Below are 11,430 nucleotides of genomic sequence, written 5' to 3'. Positions count from 1 at the left end.
CAGCATGGACGAGTTGGGCTGAAGGACCTGTTTCCACACTGTATAACACTATTCTATGAATGTATGCCTATGCGCAAATTCTTTTAATGCAGAGGCATGACAGAGCGATCGCTTGATCCCAGTGCGAGGACAGCCAAGGTATCCAGACAGCACCCCCTGCCTCACACACACACACACACACACACACACACACACGCACACGCACACAGGAACATAAGAAATAGGAGCAGGAGTCGGCCATCTGGCCCGTCGAGCCTGCTCTGCCATTCAATAAGATCATGTCTGATCTGGCCGTGGACTCAGATCCACCTACCTGCCTTTTCCCCATAACCCTTAATTCCCCTACTGTGCAAAAATCTCTCTGTGTCTTAAATATATTTAATGAGGTAGCCTCTACTGCTTCCCTGGGCAGAGAATTCCACAGATTCACTACTCTCTGGGAAAAGCAGTTTCTCCTCATCTCCATCCTAAATCTACTCCCCCGAATCTTGAGGCCATGTCCCCTAGTTCTAGTCTCCCCTACCTGTGGAAAGAACCTTCCTGCCTCTAGCCTATCTATCCCTTTCATAATGTCATATGTTTCTGTAAGATCCTTGGCACAGGGTCAGGTGAGGGAGGAGGCAGTGGGATCTGCCGCTGAAACCAAGGCTGGGGAAGGTGCCCACGGGTCTGGGCAGGGAGGTGGTCTATACCGTCACAACAGGTGGAGGAACTATTTCTGTCCGGCACCTTTCCAGTCATTTCATCGCGTCCGGTCATTTGTTCTTCCTATCTTCATTTGTTTTACGTGGCAGAGAAAGGCAGGATTTGCATTTTGTATTTGCATTACACACACACACACACACACACACATGAACACACATACACGACCACACATGAACGCGCGCACACATGACGCGCACACAGAGGACTCTGCCCCTGTGTGGTGAACATTTTAACCATTGAATTATTCCCAGTCTCCCCGCTTCGGGCAGGAACAACGCCCACTGCCGATGCAGGCCAGAGCAAACCGGGGTTAAAACAAGTTTACAAAACGAGTGTTTCGCTCCGCGGCCGGAGTTTTACTTTACATCAAACTGAAACATTATGAAAATAACATCTGTAAAAATGCAAATCCTGCCTTTCTCTGCCACGTAAAACAAATGAACAAATGACCGGACGCGATGAAATGACTGGAAAGGTGCCGGACAGAAATAGTTTCTCCACCTGTTGTGACGGTATAGACCACCTCCCTGCCCAGACCCGTGGGCACCTTCCCCAGCCTTGGTTTCAGCGGCAGATCCCACTGCCTCCTCCCTCACCTGACCCTGTGCCAAGGCGAATTGCAGAGTAAATAAGGAAATAGGGAAAGTCATCAAGTTTAGTCTCGGCAACTGACGTCGAGCTGCTCCTTGGGGAAGGTCGATGGCTCTGCGCCAAGGAGGCGATGGGCAACGTCCTTCGACTCTGCACAACCGCGTAAGACCCATTCTTTTAGACAAATATTTAAGCGTTGGAACTTTTCAAAAAGAGGTGTGGAGGGTTAAACTCCTGGGTTAACGCGAAAGCGCGAGTTTACTCGGGTTTGTTTACCAGTTTCCTGGTAGATTTAGTACCGGCAGCCGTGGGTTGACAAACGTCTGCTGTTGGGAAAGTTCTCGTTGCTGCTTTTTTATTAAAAACTTTTTAAAAAAGTAACGTATGACTCTTAGCCTTGACTCATCTTCAAAATATTTAGCCAGACACGGGCTTTAGTTTAAGGCGTCATTGGTCGTGGCCCCGGGTTAGGTGAAGGAAGCTTTAAACTGCGTTATTTCGTTAACCTGTTTAAAGTAACTGCAGTGAAACTTTCTCTCAGCTATTTAGTGCAAACAAAAGTTTGTACGGGCTGAACGCAACTATTTATACAGATTTAACGCTAGTTTTAACAGAGAGAAGTTTCTGGAAGGAGTAAAGTTGTTGTCAATAAATTCATTAAGAACCTGAGGCTGCTTTTTAAAATGGCTTTGTCACTTGTGAATTCTGAGAGGATTATCCCGGGGCTCAGACCCGTGAGGGTCACGGCTGGAATCCAATCAAGACAAGTAGGGGAATGGATTTATTTACGGACATTAAAGGGCATATTCTTTATTTTTAATCAAGTACCGGGCAAACGAGAACTTTAGAACAACGGAACAGTGCGGGATAGAAAGAGGTCATTCGGCCTGTCGAGTCTGCTCCAGCACTTTTGAAGACCCATAACGTTAGTTCTGCCCCAGTTTCTGCTTTATATGTTTGCCCAGCTCCACCCAGCGGGACACCAACGCCCTTCTGACCGATTTCTTGTCATATTGCACCGGGCTGTTTTGCGAAACATTAAATCTTTTCCCCACTCCCATCAGGGAATGGGTTACGGACCACGTGGTACCGATGGTTACCACACATTGAGATGCCGTTTAATTCATCCCTGGTATAGTAATGAAATATCCTTCTGCTTGGACTGACCGAATCTTCAGTGAAGAGTTTATGGTAGGGTGCATGTGACAGGCCTTCCGCAAGGTCCCAGATGGTGGGCTGGTCTGGAGGCTGGGTCCCATGGAATCCAGGAGAGCTTGTTGGGTGAATTCAAAATTGGCTCAGGGGTAGGGAGCTGAGGGTGGTGGTTGAAGGTTGTTTCTCGGAATGGAGGCCAGTGACTAGTGGTGTGTCGCAGGGGTCGGTGTTGCTATTTGTTATTAATATACGGTAAGTGATTTGGATGTGAATGCACGAGGCTTAGAGGTGGTGAAAAAGGCATTTCTCATGCTGGCCTTCAGTCAGGACATTGAGTATAGGAGTTGGGACATTACGTTGCAGTTGTGTAAGTCATTGGTGAAGCCACACTTGGAGCACTGTGTACAGTTTGGGTCACCCTGTTACAGGAAAGACGTGGTTAAACTGGAAAGAGTGCAGAGAAGATTTACAAGGATGTTGCCAGGACTCGGGCCTGAGTTATAGGGAGAGGCTGGGTCTTTATTCCTTGGAACATAAGAGAATGAGAAGCAACCTTGTAGAAATGTTTAAAATTATGAGAGGCAGAGATAAGGTGGACGGTAACCGTCTTTTCCCCAGGGTAGGGGAGTCCAAAACTTGGGGGCATGGGTTTAGGGTGAGAGGGGAAAGATTTAAAAAGGACCTGAGGGGCAACTTTTTCACACAGAGGGCGGTCAGTATATGGAACGAGTTGCCAGAGGGTGAGGCAGGTACAATGGTGTCATTTAAGAAGCACTTGGATAGGTACATGTAGGTGAGGGGCCTCGATGATATGGGCTAAATGCAGGAAATTAGGACTAGCTGTGTGGACAATGAGGTTGGCATGGACTCGTTGGGCCAAAGGGCCTGTATCTGTGCTGTATTACTCTATGACTCTATGTTCTGGCATGTTCAGTTCTCTGGAGCAAACTGGAACTCCCTGTTCTAAAAATCCTGATCTTCTGTGGAAAAGTTGCATTCCAGCAGACAGAGACCTTGAACATGTTTCTTGTCCTGGCAACATGAAGATAAAGCTCATACTTTGTGTAAAGTTAGTTTCTGCTTGCAGTGAGAGAAATAATTTGTCCCACAGTCCATCTTCAATTGCTTGGGAACATAGAAACACACGCCTATCTCTGCCGATACAGAAGGTGTAAAATATCTGATGAAAGTACAGTAATGTCTTTAAACACTGCAAGTCTAGAATTAATTTTCACACCAGTTTCTCTATGCTAGAAACTGCGCCCATACTATTGTCCCAAGTCAGTGCACTTGTGCTAGTTACTTCACTAAGTAAATGGTTTTATTAAGTAACATTAAAAAAACCCAACTTTTTTATTTAAAGTCCCCCATTATTAAAATGCTGGTTGCTCAACTGAAGGACTAATTTAGACATTTCTTACAATTCCTATTTAATCAGTGATTTTACTGTAGCACAACACCCAAAGGAAGAATACCAAATGGAAAAAAAAATGGTAGGGTCACTAAAGCAAGATCAAAGGTTTTAGAGAGAGGCAGAGAGGGTTAGGGATGGAATTCCAGGGCTTGGAATCTGAAGGCATGGACCAGCACAGAGCCATCGTTTTCGGGGGTGCCAAAGAAGATGAATTGGAGGGAAAGGGGCTGAAGGAGCTTAAAGAAAGGGTGGGATAAGTCATGGAACGATTTGAGAACAGGGATGTGCGTTTCATAACTAGGGACCCAGAGACATAATTTCTGAATATTTATAAATTGGAAAGCATCAGAAATGGCAGATGGAGTTTAACCCGGCCAAGTGTGAAGTGTTGCACCTTGGGAGATCAAATGTAAAGAGACAGCACATTGTTAATGGCATGTTGATGAGCAGAGGGATCTTGGGGTCCAAGTTCATAGCTCCCTGAAGGTGGCTACACAGGTTGATAGGGTGGTAAAGAAGGCGTATAACATGCTTGTCTTCAATAGTCGAGGCACTGAGTTCAAGAGTCAGGAAGTTGTGCTGCAGCTTTATAAAACTCTGGTTAGGCTACATCTGGAGTATTGCACTCAGTTCTGGTCGCCCCATTATAGGAAGGATGTTGAGGCTTTGCAGAGGGTGCAGAAGAGATTTACCACAATGCTGCCTGGATTAGAGGGAACATGCTGTAAGGAAGTTGGACAAACTTGGGTTGTTTTCTCCGGAGCAGCAGAGGCTGAGGGGAGATCTGATGGAGGTTTATAAGATTATGAGAGGCATAGATAGAGTAGACAGCGAGTGTCTTTTTCCCAGGGTTGAAATGTCTAATACCAGGGGGCATGCATTTAAGGTGAGAGGAGGTAAGTTCAAAGAAGACGTGCGGGGCAAGTTTTTTACACAGAAAGCGGTGGGTGCCTGGAATGCCCTGCTTGGGGTGGCTTTGGAGGCAAATATGATAGGGGCGTTCAAGATGCTCTTAGATAGGCACATGGCTGTGTGAGAAGTGTAAGGATATGGATATTTAGGTGGAAGGGATTAGTTTAGTTGGGCATTTGATTACTAATTTAGTTAGATTGACACAATATCATGGACTGAAAGGCCTGTTCCGTGCTGTACTGTTCTATGATTTAGTAATATTTTGGCCTCTCTTGGATCTTCGTTTCATTGAGGTTAAGAGCAATCTTTCTGCAGAATTCAAACAGCTGGTGCGGAAGGGTTAGGATTTGAAGTACAGCTAGAGGGAGAGCAGACATACCAGCAAGTCTTGAACAATGGACAATGTTCTGATTTACAGCTGTCTTGCAAAGCTGTTCACAATGGTACAATTCCTTCCAGAAACCAGGTGCCAGAAGTAGTAACTCAGAAATTCATTCTCACCATTGCCCAGAATGTGAGCTTTTGACGTTAGCTGTTGGGGAGGGTGCAGGGGGAGTGGCAGTGCTATAAATGTGCCTTAAACATTTGCTTGGCAAAAAAACAACTGGTTCCTAATAATGCCTTAACTATCAACTTAACTGTCAATATTTGAGAGGGAATCACAGCCTTAAACTATGCAATTTACTCAAATACTTGCAGCTCCATTAAAATGCATAGAGTCATAAGGACTACAGCACAGAAACAGGCCCTTTGACCCATCTAGTCCATGCCGGCCTGGTTTTCTGCCTAGTCCCATCTATCTGCACACGGACCATATCCCTCCAAACCCCTCCCATCCTTGTACCTATCCAAACTTCTCTTAAATGTTACAATTGAACCCACATCCACCACTTCCACTGGCAGCTCTTTCCGCACTTGTACCACCCTCTGAGTGAAGTAGTTCCTCCTCAGGTTCCCCTTAAATATTTCACCTTTCACCCTAAACCTATGTCCTCTAGTTCTAGTCTCACCCAACCTGAAGGGAAAAAGCCTGCATGCATTCACCCTATCTATACCCCACATAATTTTGTGTACTTCTATAAGATCTCCCCTCATTCTCCTGCGCTCCAGGGAAAAAAGTCCTAACCTAGTCAACCTATCCCTGTAACTTAGGTCCTCAAGTCCCGGCAACATCCGTGTAAATTTTCCCTGCACTCTTTCAAGCTTATTGATATCTTTCCTGTAGGTAGGTGACCAGAACTGCACACAATACTCTAAATTTGGCCTCACCAACGTCTTATACAACTTCAGTATAACATCCCAACTCCTGTTCTCAATATTGGATCAGTATTCCCAGGTCCCTTTGTTCTACCACACACCTCAGTGCCCTACCATTCACTGTGCAAGTTTTACCTTGGTTTGTCCTCCCAAAATGCAACACTTCACACGTCTGCATTAAATTCCATCTGCCATTTCTCAGCCCATTTTCCCAGCTGGTCCAGATCACGCTGCAAGCTTTGACAGCCTTCCTCGCTGTCCACTACACCCCCAATCTTGGTGTCATCTGCAAATTTGCTGATCCGGTTTACCACATTATCATCTAAATCATTAATATAGTTGATAAACAACAACGGGCCCAGCACCAATCCCTGTGGCACACCACTAGTCACAGGCCTCCAGTCAGAGAGACAACCATCTACTACCACTCTCTGGCTTCTCCCACTAAGCCAACATTGAATCCAATTGACTACTTTATCCTGAATGCCAAGTGACTTAACCTTCTGGACCAGCCTCCCATGTAGGACTTTGTCAAAGACCTTGCTAAAGTCCATGTAGATGACATCCACTGCCTTCCCTTGATCAACCTTCCTGGTAATCTCCTCGAACAACTCTATAAGATTGGTTAGACATGACCTGCCACGCACAGAGCCGTGTTGACTATCCCTAATCAGGCCCTGTCTATCCAAATACTTGTATATCCTGTCCCTCAGAATACCTTCCAATAACTTACCCACGACTGACGTCAGGCTCGCCGGCCTATAATTTCTTAAACAATGGAACAACATCAGCTATCCTCCAGTCCTCCAGCCCCTCACCCGTGGCTAAGGACATTTTAAATATCTCTGCCTGGGCCCCTGCAAGCCTCCCACGAAGTCCAAGGGGGGACCTCATCGGGTCTGAGGATTTATCCACCTTAATTCACCTCAAGACAGCCAGCACCTCCTCTTCCATAATCCGGATACGGTCCATGACTTCACTACTATTTTTCCTTAGTTTTATAGACTCTGTGTCTGTCTCTCGAGTAAAACACAGATGCAAAAAATCCATTGAAAATCTCCCCCATTTCTTTCGGCTCCACGCTTAGATGACCACGCTGATCTTCAAGAGGACTAATTTTGTCCATTGCTATCCTTTTGCTCTTAATATAGCTGTAGAAACCCTTTGGATTCTCTTTCACCTTGTCTGCCAGAGCAACCTCATGTCCTCTTTTAGCCCTCCTGATTTCTCTCTTAAGTGTTCTCTTGCATTTCTTATATACCAGGCCCTCAATATCCCTTGATAACCAAGGTTCCCTAAACCTGTTAGCCTTGTCATTTATCCTAACAGGAACATACAGATTCTGTACTCTCAGTATTTCACTCTTGAAGGCCTCCCACTTACCAAGCATCTCTTTGCTGGAAATCAACCTGTCCCAATCCACACCTGCCAGATCATTTCTGACGCCATCAAAATTGTCCTTCCTCCTGTTTAAAATCTTAACCCTAGGACCAGTTCTATCCTTCTCCATAATTATCTTGAAACTGATGGAACTATGATCATTACATACAATCACTTCTGGCACCTGCCCTGTCTCATTCCCAAAGAGGAGATCCAGTATCACATTCTCTCTAGTTGGGACCTCTACATTATTGATTAAGGAAACTTTCCTCAATACATTTGACAAACTCTATCCCATCCAGTCCTTTCACAGTATGGGAGTCCCAGTCAATATGTGGAAAGTTAAGATCATCTACTATTACAACTTCATATTTCCTGCAACTGTCTGCTATCTGTCTACAAATTTGCTCCCCTAAATCCTGCTGACTATTGGGAGGTCTATAATATAGTCCCATTAACGTGGTCGTCCCTTTTTTAGTTCTCAGTTCCACCTAAATTGCCTCGGTAGTCAAGCCCTCCAGTATGTCCTCCCTGAGCACTGCCGTGACATTTTCCCTGATGAGTAGTGCCACCCCTCCCCCCTTAATACGTCCCTCTCTATCATGTCTAAAACATCGGAACCCTGGAACATTGAGCTGCCAGTACTGCCCCTCCTGCAACCAAGTCTCACTAATGGCTATAACATCATAATTCCACGTACGGATCCAAGCTCTAAGTTCATTTGCCTCACCTACAATACTCCTTGCATTGAAATAGATGCAGCTCAGAACATCAGTCCCACCACACTCAACCTTTCAGTTTCCATCTTTGCTTGTAGTCTTAACATCTATTTGTTGGAGGATTTCAGCATTTTGCTACTGGTTATTTTTATCATCTGTAAAGTGTGACTGTAAACCAGCAGTATAGGAATCCATAAAAAAGAAGTAATGGTCCGACATTTCACCCACTAAATATAGATCGGCAAATTCTCCCAGTATTTCTTTGCTGTCACCAATAACCAGGGTCAAATCTGTAACTCTACTGTCTGCAGACGTAACACTAATAACATTATAGAGTCATACAGCACGGAAACAGGCCCTTTGGCCCAACTCGTCCAGACCAACTGTGTTGCTCAGCGAGCCAGTCCCATCTCCCCACGTTTTGCCCGTAGCCCTCTACCTATCCATGTACTTATCTAGATGGCTTATAAATATTGCTTATGTGCCCACCTCAACCACTATTTCTGGCAGCTCGTTCCAAATACGCACCACCCTTTGTGTGAAGAAGCTGCCCCTGATGTCCCTTTTAAATCTCTCCCCCCGATCTTAAACCTGTGCCCTCTTGTTTTTAGCATCTCTTTCCTGAGGAAAAGACTATGTGCTTTCACCCTGTCTATGCCCCTCATGATCTTTTATACACCTCTATAAGGTCACCCCTCAGCCTCCTACATTCCAGGGAATAAAGTCCTAGTCTACACAACCTCCCCTGTAACTCAGGCCCCAGGTCCAGGCAACATCCTGGTTAATCTCCTCTGCACTCTTGCTAGTTTAATAACATCTTTCCTATAACAGGGTGACCAAAACTGTATACAGTGCTCCAAGTGCACCCTCACCAATGTCTTGAATAACTGTAACATAACTTCCCAACTCCTATATTCAGTGTCCTGACTGATGAAGGCCAGGGTGCTAAACGCCTTCTTCACCACCCAGTCTACCCATGCCACTGCTTTCAGTGAACTATGCTCTTGCACTCCTAGGTCCCTCTGTTCCATAGCACTCCCCAGGGCCCTACCATTCACTGTACAATCCTACCCTGGTTTAATCTCCCAAAATGCAATACCTCACGTTTATCTGGATTGAAAGCCATTTGCCAATCCTCAGCCCACATACCCAGCTGATCAAGATCCCCCTGTAATTTTTCATAACCTTCTACACTATCTACAACACCGCCTATTTTAGTATCATCTGCATACTTACTAACCGTGCCTTGTACACTCACATCCAAATCATTTAGATAAATTACAAACAACAAAGGTCCCAGCACCGATCCCTGCAGCACACCACTAGACACAGGCCTCCAGTCTGAGAAACAACCCTCGACCATCTGCCTCTGCTTCCTACCACTGAGCCAGTTATGAATCCAATCTGTGATCTCCCCCGGATCCCATGAGATCTGTTAGTTCCTGTATACTAAATAAATAAATGGATGATCTATTAAGTTCAAACCTCTGTTTACATTTAAAAGATGGATTAATTTTTTTTTCAAAAAGCTAGGGAGCTGTTGTGTTGTCTCCATGTGTTGCCTCAGAGACTGCTGGAATACAGAATTCATTTGCTGATTTCTCATTCGACAATTTGTGGGTTGCCATCAGCAGATGTGTTATCAGTTCCTCCTCAGACAACACATCTGGCATGAGGAATCTCCTTTAGGCAATTCACTGGAACTCTAATCTTACTGCCGCACAATGGCAACCTACGTTGGTTAATGAAAGGTCAGCACACACCACTACACAGGAGGAAACAACAACTTGCAATGAAATAGTTTAAAGAAAATAGGTGGAGCTGGAAGAAGTCAACGATGTAATGAGACAGGTAGTCAGAGGGTGAGACAGGTAGTCAGAGGGTGTTGAGGAAAAGGGAACTACAATTGGGCGAGTTCCCTGAGGAATGTAGAGAGTGTAGGAGACTATTACAAAAGAAAGGAGGGCAAAGAGGGGCCATGAAATATCATTGACAGACAAGGCTGAGAAGAATCCCAAGGTATTTTATAAATATATCAGGAGCAAAAGGGTAACCAGGTAAAGAGTGGGTCCCCTGAGGGCAAGAGAGGCAATCAGTGCATAGGACTGAGGGATATGGACAAGGTCCTAATCGAATACCTCTCATCTGTATTCACAAAGGAGGAAGACTTGATAGAGAGTTCAGCGTGAGTGACAGTGAAATTCTGGAGCATGATAGCATTAAGAAGGAGGAGGTGTTGGATGTCTTAGAGTGCATAATGGTGGATAGATCCCCAGGGCTGATGTGATGTCTCCCAGACTGCCATATGAGAGGCAAAGGAGGAAACTGCTGATGGAGATATTTACGTCTCCGTTAGCTGCAGGTGAGGCACTGGATGACTGGAGGATAGTAGGAATGGCAACAGGGATAAGCCAGGTAACTGCAGGCCAGTGAATCTACATCACGGTAGGGAAACTACTGGAAAAGAAAATGATAAGGACAGGAATTATATACACTTGGAAAGGCAGGTGTTGATTATATACAGTTAACCTTGCTTTGTTGGTGGGAAATTCTATCGCACTGATTTGTTTGAATTTTTTGAAGTGGTAATTAAGCATACTGATGTAGATGCAGTCTACATGGACTTTAGTGAGGCCATTGACAAGGTTGGCATGATAGACTGGTCCAAAGTTTAGAGCCCATGGGATCCAGGGCAAGCTGTCAAGTGGATCCAAAATTGGCTTGGTAATAGGACACAGAGGGTAGTGGTGGAGGGTTATTTTTCTGATTATAAGTCTGTGACCACTGGTGGACCACAAGGGTCAGTGCTGGGACCTTTGATGTTCGTGATATACATTAACAACTTTGATTTGAATGTAGGAGATTATGAAGTAGTAAGTTTGCAGATAACATGAAACTTGGTGGTGCTGTGGATAGCGAGGAGGGTTGTCTAAGTCTACAGCAGGATCCAGATCAGATCGAAAGTTGAGTGGAGCATTGGCAGATGGAATTTGAGCTTGACAAAGTGAGAGGTGATTCTTCTTGGGAGGGCAAACGGGTAGGATGTACCCAGTAAATGGTGGGGCCCTGGGGAGTGTTGATGAACAGAGAGAGACCTTGGGGTACATCCATAAATCCGTGAAAGTGGCAACACAGGTGGATTAGGTGGTGAAGCAAGTACATGGGAGGCTTGCCTTTATTGGCCATAGCGTTGAATATAAGAGCGGGGACGAAGTGTTATAACTGTATATAACATTGTTTAGACCACATTTGGAGTATTGTGTGCAGTTCTGGTCACCACACTATAGGAAGGATCTG

General features: G+C 45.1%; 1 protein-coding gene across 1 annotated transcript in view; it reads left to right on the top strand.

Annotated features, from left to right (window-relative positions):
- Positions 1-804: 804 nt before the first annotated feature.
- The window catches only part of zgc:193711 (uncharacterized protein LOC569781 homolog), a 31,957-nt gene continuing 21,331 nt past the window's right edge, over positions 805-11,430 (top strand). Inside the window, exon 1 of the mRNA XM_052039942.1 lies at positions 805-1,458. Coding sequence (XP_051895902.1) covers positions 1,427-1,458 — 32 coding nt within the window. The 5' untranslated portion in view covers positions 805-1,426. The remainder of the gene's footprint in view (positions 1,459-11,430) is intronic.

Source organism: Pristis pectinata, chromosome 27 (assembly GCF_009764475.1).
Source record: "Pristis pectinata isolate sPriPec2 chromosome 27, sPriPec2.1.pri, whole genome shotgun sequence".
Lineage (NCBI taxonomy): Eukaryota > Metazoa > Chordata > Chondrichthyes > Rhinopristiformes > Pristidae > Pristis > Pristis pectinata.
Note: the sequence above shows the minus strand (reverse complement) of the source record. Positions and strands in the feature narration are given on the sequence as shown.